This window comes from Taudactylus pleione, unplaced genomic scaffold (genome assembly GCF_031769625.1).
Source record: "Taudactylus pleione unplaced genomic scaffold, aTauple2 ptg000026l, whole genome shotgun sequence".
Classification (NCBI taxonomy): Eukaryota; Metazoa; Chordata; class Amphibia; order Anura; family Myobatrachidae; genus Taudactylus; species Taudactylus pleione.
Genome location: NW_028284428.1, coordinates 9,334,661 through 9,351,768, shown reverse-complemented (window position 1 = coordinate 9,351,768; position 17,108 = coordinate 9,334,661). Strand labels below are relative to the sequence as shown.

The following is a 17,108-nucleotide window of genomic DNA, read 5'->3' as shown; positions in this document are numbered from 1 at the left end:
TGGAGCAATTCAATGCGAGCCACAATTTGCTGATAAAAGAGGGTTCTCAAGACTGCAATCCAAGTCAGCACAGGTCTCAGGGGAATCATGATGAATCCTTGTAGTCCCAGTAAGTAATTCCGGCTATACACATGCGATAGGCACCGTGCAACGGGGGATCCGACATATCGGGTAGTCCCCACACGTGATGCAATCGGGTGGCCGACCGCTCGATATGCCGGCTCCCCCCTCCTCCCGCATAGCGTTGCATTGGAACACACATCGCATCGCCTGATCAACTGAACCTGCAGTAAAGTCAGGGGGTGCGATGTACGCCCCCACAGGTGCGCGCTCGGTCCGACATCAGACCCATAGACGGTGCGATATAGCAGCCAAGTTGTACCAATCAGTCGGAGGCTGCTTTATCGCATCGTGTATGGGGGCCTTAAGAGAATGTAAATCTGACATAACTGTAATGCTGGTAACCCATACCGGCTTGTAAAGGTTTGCTCCTACATGTGTTAGTGGCCACAATAGTAGGCTTATGAATATTGAAAACCCTGTGCTGGCAGTGGGTGTATGGGTAGCACCAGCAACTATGGTAGGTTTAAGACTTGAAGGATCCCAGTGTCAAAAAAATAAAGCATGAACCTCATTTATGAAAAAAAAACTAATTACATACACATCAAGTACAGTATTTCAAGATACTCATTTGTATATTCCACATAATTGCACTATGTATTAAATATATAATATGACATGGTATACAGTGATTACTGACAGACAAGAATAAGTACCAGTAATGTGTGTTTGGCCCACGCACATGACTAATAACAAACACATAATACAAGAGTGTTACTATGCAGTTACACAATATAAGAAAACAAAATACAAAAGGTAATTAAAACTAATCAACACAAATAAATAGGGATTTAATTAAGGGATCACAAAATAATGCTTAAAGTATTTTGCCAAAGGACATTTATGAACATCCATGATATGATTTGAGAAATATACATATACCAATAAGAGTCTGGGAATCTAGGATCCTTTCTGTTCCGCAGCATTCAAAAGGAACACTCTATACAGCTACTGAGTGATGTCATATGTATAAGAGACGTGCCAGGGCTGTACCACTCACAACGAATTACATATTGCAGTAGGCAAAGCATATTGTACAATAGGAGTGCATGCAGTCATGCAAATTATGTGTGGTTATGCTAAATCGTGTTGCAGTTTAAAGTTTTGCTACCGTGTTTCCCCGATAATAAGACCTACCCCGAAAATAAGCCCTAACAAAAATAAATAAAAATAAAATAATGGTAAGTAAAGAATTGTAAAGCAGGACTGAGGCCATTATGGGGATAAAAGCAGGACTGAGGCCATGATGGGGATAAAAGCAGGACTGAGGGCATGATTCTGTCAATGTTAATTAAAATAAGCCCTATGGTGTTTTCTTGACCAAAAAAAATAAAAAATAAGACAGTGTCTTATTATCGGGGAAGCATGGTATTATAAGAGATATATAGAATATGTTCATAGATTCTTAGAACATTCATTTTCACACAGGAACTGTAAATATTATTCCATTGCTAAACTGCATCTCTTTAATAGCATTTTGCTCTCTATTACTGGAGGAAAGCCAGCTATAATGGTACAGAGGTGTCCACATACATCTATCCCCTGTGCGCTACAAGTCGCGTTACACAGAACACATGAGCGCCATGTGATTCGGTAGTGCTGAATGTCTTTTTACCTTCAGATGAGTCTTACTTGCACAGCAGCATGCAAAATGCTACTTTACAGTGTTAGCAGCTATGACACCAACGTAGCATTTTGCATGCAGATACACCCGCAGTCGCACACAGAATATAGGCATGCTGCATATAATCATAAATCAGCAGAAGCTGCTTGTGCGTCATATTCGAATAAGACGCACCTGAAGGTAACAATTCGCACAAAAAGACGCTCAGTGCTACCAAGTGACGCCACGTCTTGGAGTGACTAGAAAGGCTGTTTAACGCGCAAGGAGGCTAGATGTATGAGTATACATCTGTACAAATTTGCACCTTGACAAACGAAACTGAAATTCAAGGCTGTGAAATGTACAATTTTTGTTACAAACAGGGAAATTGCTGCCCACTGTTCTGTCCAACAAACATATTGGGCTAAATGTAATAGACTGCGAGCTGCCGCCGCTGCTGGAGTACATGAGAGTATGCCCATATTTTTAAAGCAGCAAGCATGTTAGAGCTTGGTTTAGTCTTTAACATGCTTGATGCTTTAAAAATATGGGCATACTCTCATGTACTCCAGCAGCGGCGGCAGCTCGCAGTCTATTACATTTAGCCGAAACCGTGCAGCTTGATTTTAGGACAGGTCCCGGTTCCAAATATGGCCTCGATTGAACCCCCCCCCCGACTCTTTGCCCCTTCTTTGCAGAACAACACTGTTTTGCCATGGAGCAAAACTGCACTTTGTAGCTGGATTTAAACAGGTCACTATAAGCAATAGGCTAACCAGGTTACGTAAAAACATTTTCTGGCCAAATCAAATATTGAAAAGCAGGGAGGAAGAAATCAGCTAAGTAAAGTCAACAATATAAACGCTGAGAAGTACAGTGTGATATTAAAACATACAACCCTTTACTTTATATGTAATCACACAGACCCTTACTTTACAGTCTTTGACTAGGAATATATTACATTTACAGAGAAGCCATTCTCTTTCCCATTTTTAATCTGCCTCAAGCCCCTTACATTATCCCTTGTGTCAGTAGGAGGCTATGAGAATAAGTGGAAGTCTGAATATTTTGCTGATATTAAAAAGTAGCTTAAATGGAAGATGATCTTATCTATGTCCTATTGGGTCTATGGTCTTAAAGACAGGCGTGTTATGATTGGGGGCCAGTTATGTTGACATGCATCAGGTCAACATAGATAAACTGTCAACATGCAGAATGTCGACATTCATCATGTCCATATGGATGTTATGGCGACAAACGGTCAACAAACCACCCATGGTGGTCTAGTGGTGTCTTACCTTCTCCCAGGTCCTGGCAGTCACTGCAGAAATGTTGTGGCGGCGACGTCTCGGCAGCGAGGTTCCATTGAGTATTCTACCCCCTATCCCTAATCCCTACCCACTAACCTTCCTGTTAATGCCTAAAGCCCCCGCCCTGCAGCCTAACCCATAGGTTACTGACATACCATTAACATGGTGCACTGAATCCTGATATGTACCAAATAGAGACATAGGTAAACATCACACAAAAGATTATTAAAGCCTAGGAAGATATTATATAATCTTGATAACATTGGTAATAAAAACCTGAATTTCCTCTACTGAAACAACCTACAATGCCTTATTAGTTTTCTATATACTCTATTAAGTTAGTGAAATATACACAATGACAAACTGCTTAGATTTAAAAGAGTAGCACATTATATAGCGGTTATTCATTCTGTACAGGTTCCCTGTGTAAAGGTGTTGGTGGGAACTAAATGGGTCTAGTCCCCATGGGTAAACACACATTTTCTACAGACAGCAAAACAACAATAAAGTAGGGGTGAACGGGTTCGGATTTCTGAAATCCGAACCCCCCCGAGCCCCCCCGATCCGAGTCCGATCCGAGTCAGGCTCGACTTTTCCCGCCTGACTCGGATCTGAAATCGAGGCAAAACGTCATCATCCCGCCTTCCGAGTCTCGCGGGTTTTGGATCCTATATAAGGTACCCGCGTCGGCGCCATTTTCTCACTCGGCTGTGGACAGTGAAGAGGGAGGGTGGGAGTTAGGGCTGTGTAGTGTAGTGTAGTGTAGTGCTGCTGTTGTCCACTACTTCAAAGTCCATAGGGGCTGGCTGTGTTGTGCTGTGCTGCTGTTGTTAATAGGGGCTGTGTCCACTACTTCAAAGTCCATAGGGACTGGCTGGACTGTGTTGTGCAGTCAGTTCTCCATAGGGGCTGTGTCCACTCCAAAGTCCTGTGCAGTGTCCCAGTCCTAAAGGGGTGCTGTAGTGTTGTCCAGGGGGTGCTCTGTCCATCAGGGGTGCTCCCAAGTGCTAAAAAAATAATATATTTTCTGTGTTTGTGAATTGTGTGCGCAGTAGCCGCACGTGCATCAACAAAGTAGTGCCAAGCGTGCACCTGTGTCATAAGTAAAGGGCCGGCTGGCTTGACCGTTAAGGGTGCTGTAACCCCCGAAAGTACACTCCAGTCCAAACCAAAAAAAAAATTATTTTCTGTGTTTGTGAATTGTGTGCGCAGTAGCCGCACGTGCATCAACAAAGTAGTACCAAGCGTGCGCCTGTGTCATAAGTAAAGGGCCGGCTGGCTTGACCGTTAAAGGGTGCTGTAACCCCCAAAGTACACTCCAGTCCAAACCAAAAAAAAAATTATTTTCTGTGTTTAGCCGCACGTATATATCAAATCGATATAACATAAATGGAGGACCAAACTTTCTCCGATAAAAATAAAATAGAGAAAGATCAAGAACCACTTCCTCCTAGTGCTGAAGCTGCTGCCACTAGTCATGACATAGACGATAACATGCCATCTACGTCGTCTGCCAAGGCCGATGCCCTTCGAACTTGCCACACGTGAAGTCAGTTCAGACACTGCCAGCTTGAGTCAGGTCATTCCCCTCATCAGGCTTTTGCAGAAGCAGCTGGAGAAAGTGAAGGAGGAGCTAAGACGGAGCGATTCCGCTCGGCATGTGGGACTTGCGGATGAAGCCCTTCATTCGCTTTGCCAGGATTCCAGGGTGGTCAATCTGTTGAAATCAGACCACTACATTTTGGCCACCGTGCTCGATCCTAGGTTTAAAGCCTATGTGGTGTCTCTCTTTCCGGCCGACACAAGCCTGCAGAGGTGCAAAGACCTGCTGGTGAACACACTGTCAGCTGAAGCGGAACGTGACACGTCAACGGCTCCTTCTTCATTTTCTCCCGCAACTGGGGCTGCCAGGAAAAAACTTAGGTATCCTAAGCAACCCGCTGGCGGTGATGCAGGGCAGGCAGGACCAAGTTTGGACATCTGGTCCGGACTGAAGGACCTGGCAACAATTTCTGACATGTCTACTGTCACTGCATATGATACTGTCACCATTGACAGAATGGTGGAGGATTACATCGGTGACAGCATCCAAGTAGGCATGTCAGACAGTCCATACCTGTACTGGCAGGAAAAAGAGGCAATTTGGAGGCCCCTGTACAAACTGGCTCTATTTTACCTGAGTTGCCCCCCCTCCAGTGTGTACTCCGAAAGAGTGTTTAGTGCAGCCGGGAACCTTGTCAGCGAAAGGCGTAGGAGGTTGCTTCCACAGAATGTGGAGAAGATGATGTTCATCAAAATGAATTATCAGCTCTTCCAGGGAGACCAGCCTCCAGAAGGTACAGAGGGACCTGTGGTGGTGGATTCAAGTGGGGACGAGTTAATACTTTGTGAGGATGAGGATGTACACACTGAAGAGGGTGAGGAATCGGTGGATGAGGAGGATGAGGATGACATCTTGCCTCCGTAGAGCCAGTTTGTGCAGGGACACATTAATTGCCAGCTTGTTTTGTGGGGGCCCAAACGAACCAATCATTTCAGCCACAGTTGTGTGGCAGACCCTGGCGCTGAAATGATTGATTTGTTAAAGTGTGCATGTCCTGTTTATACAACATAAGGGTGGGTGGGAGGGCCCAAGGACAATTCCATCTTGCACCTCTTTTTTTTCTTTGCATTATGTACAGTTTGGGGCCTAGTTTTTCTAACTGCCATCCTGTCTGCCACTGCAGTGTCACTCCGAGATGGGTCACGTGTTTGTGCCGCCCACTCGTGTCGCTTAGCATAGTCATCCAGCTACCTCGGTGCAACCTTTTGGATATAAAAACACTATTGTGAGGTGTGAGGTGTTCAGAATAGACTGGAAATGAGTGGAAATTAAGGTTATTGAGGTTAATAATAGCATAGGAGCAGAAAAACCTACAAATTCTGTGATTTTAGCTGTTTTTATGCTTTTTAAAAAAAAAATACAGATCCAAAACACAAAACCCAGAACCCAAAACACGGAAGGGTGGTTTTGGCAAAACCAATCCAGATCCAAAACACGAAGAAAGATCCAGATCCAAAACATGAAAAGTGGCCGGTGCACACCCCTACAATAAAGACATATTACCATGCAGCAAAATGGTTGTGTAAAAAGAAGTAGAGAACTCCATTAAATTTACAATAAATAATATCTGGGATGCGGGGAGGGGGAGGTTAGGTTCAGGGTAGGGAGAGGAGGACCGTAAGGATACCTACTGACAGGTGTCAGCTTCCTAAGCCTGTCGGGATACCCGTGTAGGGCTTCTGACCGCTGGGATCCCGAGCGCCTGCATTCCGTACCCATCCCATAATATCCTACTGATAATGTCATTATGCTGGAAAAAACATACCTCAACCAAAATGTCAATAGTCAATATAGTAATAGTAAATAGAATATGAATAAATACAGATTATAGAAATGTGTTACTGAACTTCAAATAATATACTCAAACCAATTCCTACTTTCAAATAGGCAAATTTATTTGCTGAAGTTTACACTCTAATTATTAAATATACTTTACAAATGAAAATGTGCACAGCTTGAAATAGTTTGATACTACACTACTAAGAAGTATTTTTCTATGGTGTTTCAATCATGACATGTAACTTATAGAAACAGTATGTTTTGACTTGGTCTGCTTGACATGAGGGTGGAAGTAAATAATGACATTTCAAATATTTTGTCCTATATATCCAGTAAGGTCAGGGTCCATTATGTATCACTCATTACATCAGCAATACATACTCGTATATTATAAACTGTAGTCAATTATGCAACACAGCACCTGACTTAAACAGATGGATGCAATTGAAAAGAAAGTCTGTCTAGTTATAGATTCCCCAACTTCCCTCTCCAGAATTGTTTCTCCACAAGGATTCTGTCATATGACATCAACAATGACTATAAAAAAGGATATACAGTCTTCATTCTAGCACCCTGCACCTGTCACAACCCGTGCAGTTCCTCTTTCCGGCCTCGGCTCTCTGCTTTGATGGTTCTAGCACACTCAGCTGATGCAACAAACTGCACAGATACAGACCAAAGTGTCCTAGATGCACCAGACCAGAGAGCAACACCCCAGGCAGGAAAGAGGAACTGCCGGTGAAGGTGCTAGAATGAACACTGGAGGGATACAATTTTTTTTTTTCGAAAATCTAGGAGCCAGCTTAAAAGTTATATATAAACAGCAGTGGTGCAGGACTCCTTGCGACTTTGTGAAACAAACTCTTAGGGCGGCATGTAGCATGGCAACGTTTCAGTGCCCTTTATTGCGGCACTTTCGTCGGGCTCAAAGAAAAAGTGAAAATTATCTTGCCTTAAGTACCATCTCAATCACCACGAGTGACACCTGGAGCCGATACAGAACAGAGTGTCTGTCCGGCCCGCCCATAATTGATGATATCATCAATCAATGAGTCATCAAAGTGCTCCCCATAACCATAGTAACAAGATAAACTATACAGAAAAGAAAAGAAAATGAAAAAAAAACAGCATAGTGTATACAGATTAATGCAAGCACAGAAAATATACCAAATAACAATAAATATACCAAATAAATTATACATATCTAGATATCAAAATATTAAATAAATCTCAAAAATGAGACAACTAATATTACATACACAAAAGCAGCATTTTTTTGATTTACAAGAATAGAGACAGCTGACAAACTCCAAAATAGAATATGCATAATATCAAAAAGAAATATAATATGGTAGATACATCTAATTTCTATAGGAACTACAGACATAATAATGCAATATTGCAAACTAACAACAAATGCGAATTGAGGATAGATCTAAATCTATAAGTAACTATTGAGACCCAAGTGTTTATTGAGCTCCTTGGGAACAAGGGTTCCCAGCTGAAATATCGGTATGCAGCCAGGAAACCGGCTGCCTTAATACCGACAGCCGGCTTCCCGGCTGCTTTATCCCGGCGTGGGATAAATGACTGGCACCTATATCTAGACGCCTGTCATTTAACCGACGCCGGGAGACCGGCATCCCGATCGAAGGGATGCCAGGCGCCGCAAGCGGACAGCCACGGGATGGGGGGGGGGATAGGTACCCTCCCGGGAGGGTTAGGGATAGGCTAGGAGAAGAGGGGTTTGGGTTAGGCACCCCCGGGGGGAGGGGGGGTTAGGCACTTAGAGGGGGGATTAGGGTTAGGCACTTGGGGGAGAGGTTAGGGTTAGTTAGTTTATATTTCCCTTAGGGACGATCAGGATTTCCAGCGCTGTCGGGCTTCCGTTGCCGGGCTCTGCTGTTCTGTCGGCCATGCGGCAGCCGGGATTCCATACAGATTCCGAAATATCCAGCGGGTCTCCAGTTGTAGCAGTTTCACTGATCTATTGCCTCCTCTAACCAGTACTTGGAATTGGTCTATCATTCGATATTTTAAGGAGGCAATGGAATGGGGGGCCAGGCAAAAATGGCGAGCTATTACCATTCACTATAGCCGCTCTTATAGCTGACCTATAGACTGCCATACGCTCTTTGAACGTACGTTCTGTTTTGCAAATGTATGACAGTCCACAGGGGAAGATGAACTGATAGACCACAAACCTTGAGTTACAGGTTAATTGGTGTCATATGTACATGGTACGTCCTGTCTGGGGATGTTGAAAAGTATCCCCTGGGATCATATACTGACACGTAGTACATGGGCATTTTATACAGCCTTTTTTAATCCCTAAAAAATTCTTATTAGGGTCCTCTTTGCGTGTGACATCAGATTTAATTAAGATGTCCCTAAGATTTTTGCCACAGGTATAACAGGACATCAGTCTTGTATCACCCAAATTAAGCTCTGGGTCAGACTGAATAATGCACCACAGATTTTTAGATATTATATTAATACCTGTACTAGCCGGATTGTATTGGCATACCCAAGGAATCATTGGTTGTTGCAACTTCCGTATATTCTGACTAAGCAGAATATTATGGTCTATTTTCAAAACCTTTTTGGGTGGAGGACAGAACCCGCAGGCTGTTTCAGTTGGGCGCCGCACTGGAGGGCAGGGGCAGGTTTTTATAAAATTTCCCAGTCGGTGGCACTCAGTAATTGAATCCAAGACACAAAGGGTTTTGTATATCCAACGTTTCAATGCTATAATATATATGTACCTATGCACTAACTTTAGAACTCTCTCTCTCTGCATCTTGATACTGCAGGACCCCAGGGTTTGATAGTGCCCAAACAAGTACAGATGCTCATAAACAATTATAACTTATATGTAAATTATCATACACTTCTAGACTCCATAGAATCATATTCATATATACTATATAAGTGTGATTGCGCGGGTATATATATTTTTTTTGGGGGGGCGCCAAACTCTAACTTGCCTCCGGGCAACTGATATGAACTTACACCCCTGGTCAGTACTGTATAACAATGTCAAGAGTTTATTAAAAAAAAAATGGGCCACCATACAGCCAACAGTAACCCTGTGGTTTCCAACAAAGGCTGATACGACCCGATGGTTTGCATACAACTTTGATTGTTGGAGATCTGTGCATGCGCAGGTCTCCTTCTGTGACTACAGTTACAGTGCCCCTAAGCTGCAGCCTGGCGGTTTGGGGTGGGAAATGGGGAGCGACAGCCAGCGTTCTCTGTTTTCTGGGAGTGCAGAGGCCAGCATTAGGCTCACTCATGGCGGAAGCTGCAACAGAAGGTCCCGATGGTTATACGATATTGCGTCTTTAGATGCAGCACTCGGATCTGTAATGCCGTCCGTAGGCATATTTGGACTTCAGACGTCTCCTGCGGCATGAGCAGCGCAGCAGCGATGCTAACAGCATACATCTCTGATTCAGGACCAATATCGGAAAAACATCACTGGATTGATGAGTTCTGGTTATTTCAGCAATTTCACAATAAGAGAAACAGCAAATGGTGCAAACTTCTTGAAACATTGATCCATCCTGCAGGGCTCTATATACAAACATAAATAGAGTTGCAGTATTCCACATTCGGATCATGGGTATGTAGTCAACATGTTGATAATTACTATGTCCACAGTCATAAGGTTCAATACCAAAATGTCAAATGTTATGATGCTGACATGCTAAAAATGTAAACATGTCAAAATTTTGACTATTGTTAAAGTGATAATAGAAATATTAGAGTAATGCCGCATACCTACTAGGCCAGCCTGGCCAACCTGAGCCTCTCCAGCTGTTGTGAAACTACAAGTACCAGCATGCCCTGCCACAGTTTTAACATTTCCTAATAGCAAAACTGTGGCAGGGCATGCTGGGACTTGAAGTTTCACAACAGCTGGAGAGCCACAGGCTGGCCAGGCCTGCTCTAGGCGATTTAAATGAGCAATTGAACGATTACGACATCATAATCGTTCAATCGCTCATTAATCGTGCACAACATTGTCACCATGTCGAAATGCTGCAAGCCAACTTTCTGGTTGTCAGCATGCTGATAATGTCGACATAATGAATGTCAACAAAATATATCAAATCCACACCATGTGTAATATTTAGTTATTGACTACAATGCAGTTTGGCTAAAAAATGAAGCAGAGGGGGAAGAGGGTTTTGATGCACACACTGCATGTTATCATGGCAAATGACAGACCAACTTGTTATCAGTAAAGGTGCATACACACGTAACGATTTTTTGAACGATTTAACCATAACGACATTGTTATCATTCAAAAAAATCAGTTTCTGAGTTATAACGATGACCGATTATTGTTCATGCGCGTTCCCGTTTGTAGTTCATTCTCACTGACCAACTGAACGATTTTCATTAAGCTTTAAAGAAAAGGGAGAATACCTGCACCAAACTTATTTTTGATCAGTAATGATCATTTAGTACAAAGTTTAACCAACATTATTTCACAATTTAAAGTGGAACAATGCCAGTTTATGTATATTGATTGTTGGTGGTGCTCCCCAGGGCTTGTGTTTATAGATTCTAAGGGTAGGTTTTGACAAGTGAGCAAAACAGAGAAAAAAAAAAACAACTCTTTTTGGGGGTACTCTTATATCATTTTAATTCAAAATAATTATTTATTCGATATACATTAAAAATGTCAACATAGACATATAGAAGACACACAGAAAAATACACAGAAAATGATTTTTTTGAAAAAAAACTTTTTTATAGTTTTTTATATTGTCCTTCTCAATTGGACAATAGGTAATCATATATAATGGGAGATTATCCCAGAAGAATAGTCTTAAATAATTGGGCGAAAATATTAATCAATTAATAAACACCCTGCTCCAATGCAGATGTTAACACAATATTAGTTTAGGCACAAATAGTTAAAGTAATAAAGTATAAATTACAACATGATGTTCACAGGTAACCAGAGAGAGAAGCATATACCCCAAAAAAACTGAGTGAGACACAAGTAGCCTCAGTCTGGTGACAAAATTTTGTCAGAATATTATTCCATTCATAGGCATGCAATATAAGTAGCAAATGTAAAAGACAATTTTAAGACTTATACATCCAATTCCAGAGACATACGCACCATACCGATTCAAAATAATGTTAGTATGTCTATATGCATGTATTATATAGTAGATACAGTGATATCAACCATGAATCTTATCTGGCATAGAATGGTTCAATTTTCTAATAACATCAGAATAACATAGAAGATAGTCATATATTTTTTAGTGATAGAAAAAATATAAGATAATGAAATCTTGAACCTCTCGCATAAGATGACAAGTAGCGTCCCAGATTAAATGATTCCTATATTTTTTATATTTTTAAACAATATCAGGTTTTCTGGTTTTAAGTGTTTTAACAGATGGTCACTGTATCCTTAAGTGCAATTCCTATACATGTTGGTAACATTCTTAAATAAGCATCCATCCACAATGACAGGCAAAATCTCAGTTTTGATATGTCTGCAATTATAGCAGTACCAGGTTTTCTGAGTTTTCAGGTTTTAGCAATACCAAAAATAAAAAATCGCTGTATCTTTAAATGCAGGTTCTATACACTCCCTCCTGGAAATTCCTAGATATATTATGAGTGTTTGGTAAGCACTCTAAAGGAAAAAAGGATGTCTGGCACCTAGAATCCAACTACCTCTGCTGCTATCCCGTGTGGATGCTAGTCCAGGGAACGAGAGGTGAGAGAGCAGCTGGTAGGGCAGACAGAGGTAAAGTGTAGAGACGCTTGTACTGTCAGGGCCCGCTACCACCCACCACCCAGTTGTTATACAAACATTGCAGGGAGGTAAGAGCGGTGTGCAGCCTGATGAGAGAGCGTTGAAGAAAGGATATGTACCTGTATAGATGCATATTGCGGTGGACTGGTCTCTAGTCTGGTATCCTGCAGTATGGGAGTGCCTGATGCCGGGACTCGTGTGTGCACCACGAGTACCCGGAAGTGATGTATGACGCGCGTTTCGCTCCCTGCTGGGCTTGATCACATACAGCTTCTTGTGCATTAACTAGAGTCTAGGCTAAATTGCCACATACAACTAATCACGGGCTGTACATGCCTGATTGACAGCTCAGACTTCCAATCATACAGTCCCACTGTCCTAGTCCTATCATGCAATGAATCTCATGATTGGCAGTTTCAATCTCCAATCAGGAAGTGTCAATCTTCCTGTAGGTTAAAAAGAAAATCTTGATTCATATATTCAGCATTATAGCTGGATTAAATGTTGAAGCATTGGAGCAGGGTGTTAATCAATTAATAAATATTTTCGCCCAATTATTTAAGACTATTCTTCTGGGATAATCTCCCATTATATATACGATTACCTATTGTCCAATTGAGAAGGACAATATAAACAACTATCAAAAAAGTTTTTTTTCAAAAATCTTTTTCGGTGTATTTTTTTTATGTGTGTCTTCTATATGTCTATGTTGAAATTTTTAATGTTTAACGAATAAATAATTATTTTAAATGATATAAAAGAGTGCCCCCAAAAGAGGTTTTTTCTCTCTGTTTTGCTCACTTGTCAAAACCTACCCTTAGAATCGATTTTCATTAAGGGAATGATGAAAAAATCGTTCATAAAATCGTTGGTAACAAAATCGTTGTGTGTGTATGCAGCTTAAGAGGTATTTAATAAAATGGCTATTTCGAAACCATTGTAAAGTACACAGAAGACCCAGAACAGGGATTACAACTTTATGTGCAGGGTTCCAGGAATGTGTCATGCCAGAAACCAATCTTTGCTCAGTGAAATTATCTTTAAAATGTGCACCCTTGATTTGAAAGCAAGGGTATATTTACTAAAGTACGGGTTTATAGAAGTGGGGATGTTGCCCATAGCAACCAATTAGATTCTACTTAACATTTATTTAGCAATTTATAGAAGACAATAGCTAGAATCTGATTGGTTACTATGGGCAACATCTCCAATTCTAAAAACCAGCACCTTAGTAAATATACTTCCTAGAGTGAGAACTATATGCAACAAAGAATATTTATTTTGACAGTACAAGTTTAAATACAATATAAACTACACCAAACATCTACTAAACACTTGTCTAACAAGCTTAAATTATGGGTTACCAAAAAAGTAAATCCCCTTCCACCCTTCTATAAATATTATATTGGGTTTGAAGTGTTTATATTAGTCTTTTATGCTATCATGACATGCCTTTAGAAATGCAATACAATGAATAACAAAATGATGTGTTTGAGTGTATTGCCTGACTTCAATGGACCTTAGAACTGGGATTCCACACAATATATGTCACTTGCTGCCAGAAGATACTAGAACCTGCAGCCTGAATTACAACATTCAGAAGTTATTTATATAAATTCAAAGAATTTTAAACTGAACATTGCTTAGTAAATATGGGCCTAAACTGATTTCATGCTTTTCTGAGCTGCACCAGAAACCCCTCTTTAGTGCACAAAAAGCACACAGAAAAAGTCAACTCTACATATTTACATCAATATATTCAGTACATATCACCAAAAGAAGAATAGAAATGCTACTGGCAGATTTATTATAATGCTGTAATATTTTACAAAGTAAAAAACAAAATGTAAATCCTACAGGTGTCAGGCCAGTATGCTTGATGGATTTTTATAAGACATTTAAGAACAGACAAACTGCAGGGACAGGTCTATCCAGTACAACAAATATGACAGTATTGTATAGTTCGAGGAGAGATTGCAGCTTGTGCATATTTTCTGGAACACATTTTTATTATCCATATTGGTAAAGTACACAATTAAATTCCTGTGTGTCTATATAGTCCAATTCTTACCACCGATTATTATCACTTGGGTTTTATAAGAATATTTACTGAGGGAATTATTTTAGCTGCATCCTAGTAGCCTACAATATAATCAGACTCAGTAAACATGGCAGTGAGGGGGATACAATGCTTCAAGATCCACAGTGTTATGAAGGAAGCCTTTGATGAATCAGTCCAGCAGTAAAGCGAGCTATACACAGTCAGATTTTATTGATCGGAATGAGGAACGGCACTATTTTTCAGCAAATTGCCAGCCCCAATATCTGTGCTATACATTATGCAATTCTTTTATTAGAAGCTACCGATTTTCCACCACACCACACTCATTTTGCATATGTACGCCCTCATGACATAGTGACAGGAAAACATAGAAAATATCAGCAGATTATGGAAAATGCACACACTGCTCGATTTCAGGAAATTGAAGCTGAGATTTTCGTTCTTGGCCGATCGATCAGATAATCAAAAGAATGCATTTGTGGACTTTTTTTTAACCATTTTATCGGCAAAACGCCAAAACGATCATTCGTACACACTATGCAGTAAATCATGCCGATCACCCGATTATTGGTAAATCGGCCCAATAATTGTTTAGCGTGTAGCTAACTTAAGGTTTCATACCCACTGGTGTCAAGATACAAGCATTTACAATGCTAAAACAATGCATGTAAATGGGGTGTCATTGGAACCTGCTGTTTTGCAACATATCTACTCAAGTTCTTATGCTGGGTACACACTGACAGTTATATCGGCCGATCAATTGATCGGCCAATATATCTGCTGCCCATCGGCCAATGTGTACCCGCGATATGTCAGTGAACGTCGTTGTTCACCGACACATCGCATTGGCTGTGCTGCACAGCTGATGGACAAATATGTCTGCAGACATATCTGTCCATCGACAAGTGTGTACGGCCGGTCTGCAGACCTCTCGTACACACACAGCAGCAGCCGTGGGGAGGGGGGCGGGCAACACACCCCCTGGCCGCCGGGACACGCCTCCAGACACAGATGATGGCCGTTCAGTGTGTATGAACGTCCATCATCTGCAGATCACTCGATCTGCAGATATATCTGTATAGTGTGTACCCACCTTTACTTGCATTTGAGAGGTTTGTGATCTGTTGTCCTATGCTCAATGTGGTCAAGTTTTGCACACAATGCAGGTCAATTGCATTCAATTAAATGGAGCTCTCTTTATTGACCTTTGCAAACACAAGTACTTGTTAACCACCATTTATCAAAATGTGTCATTATTTAAAAGTTATGGTTCAAAGTGGGTACACAATCCAGTGTCAATGGAAACAATTTAAAAATTTTGACAGCTGTGGTTTAACTGGGATGCATTAGCTTTTATATATGAACCAGTTAAGTGTCACATGTCACAACCTCCAATATCAGGAAGCAAATCCTCAGGTTAAACTAGTCCCAATAGCTGGCTAAATGTTTCCTAGGATGAGCTGGTCTGAACTAGATTGCAAATTATTATTATTCTGTACAAGAACGGTTTGCATCAGTCTGTATGTGCTTTTTATTGTGCAGCAATGGACAAAATGCTGGTATATAATAAAGCTTACCATTACGTCATTATGGCCCTTTCAGACTGGGATCCTACACATTACCCAAAATGACATCTGGCAAACCTCATTATATTTTGCTAATACAAGATAGATACTAATATTATATACTAATGAAAGATCTACAGTTGCTAACCCAGTGAGACTGATTCATTTCCACCTCACCTGTACTTTGGCCACATTTGCACACACTGCTGCAGAGACATATTGTACCTGACAGAGACACTGCACACAGACATGAGCACCCTATGAGGCATCGCACACAGACATGGGCACCCTGTGAGGCTCTGCCAGCCACCGTCACACAGCCCTCTGCCAATCTTACCTGCAGCCACGGTGCCTCCTCTAGGGCTCTCCGGAGACATCGTCCCGTTCCCTTCCGCCATATTTAAAACCTGTGGTAATAACTGGCGGTGACCCTTTGTATATAGTAAATCACGTCCCCGTCTCTGGGATGGATGCACCTGCCCGCTGGCTGTCACATCTGTGGGGGGAGCCGCAGTGATGGCAGCGGGGAGACACACAACATATGTCTCCTCCGTAACACTGCTGCTGACAGCGGCGCAGCCTAATGGCAGCTGGAAGGAGGCGCAGTGCAGGGGGCTGGGCAGAGCCACAGGAGGATTGCTGCTGCTGGCTGGCAGCTCATTAAGCCGGTTTACCTTTCATTAAGAGCATGCTTTGGACAAAGGGGAGGGGGCGCTAAGGCATTTACGCCAGGTTTCTGTATCCTCTTTACTTAACGTATTTTGGTCATGTGCCTGTATTATTTATTGCAGACGGAATGACTGAATGGAATTAATAATATGGGGGCAATCCAATTATCCTTGAGGGGTGCGAATCGAGTCTGTTTTGCCATCACAACGGAGTTCCAACGCCAGCAACGGCACCGCATCTCGCAGCCCTCTTTCAGGCTGAACTCGCTCAATTTTGTTTTGAGCGAGTTCAGGCTGCCATGAAGTGCGGCCGTTGTCGTGATGATTCGCATCCGCGAGTGCATCGTGTATAATTGGATTGACTCCTATAAGTAAACTGGGTGAAATGCTAATAAAAATCTGTATGGGAAACTTAAATACGTATATGTTTACCCTAACGTTTGCCCACAGCTTTGTTCGCGTGGATGCAGTGGCGTATCTATAATGGGTGCAGTGTGCGCACACGGGCCCCCGTGTTCAGACGGGCCCCTCACACGCTCACACTGCACCCATATTTTTTTTAAACTTACCTGTCCGAGGTCTCGCGTCGGGTGTCACTGCTGCTCAG

At 41.7% G+C, this 17,108-nt stretch overlaps 1 protein-coding gene across 5 annotated transcripts in view; it reads right to left on the bottom strand.

Annotated features, from left to right (window-relative positions):
- MAP7D2 (MAP7 domain containing 2) overlaps positions 1-16,502 on the bottom strand; it is a 163,919-nt gene extending 147,417 nt beyond the window's left edge. For all 5 annotated transcript variants that reach the window (XM_088451503.1, XM_088451506.1, XM_088451507.1 and 2 more), the window contains exon 1: positions 16,171-16,502. In XM_088451503.1, the coding sequence (XP_088307629.1) occupies positions 16,171-16,231 (61 nt within the window). In that variant the 5' untranslated portion in view covers positions 16,232-16,502. The remainder of the gene's footprint in view (positions 1-16,170) is intronic.
- Positions 16,503-17,108: the final 606 nt, after the last annotated feature.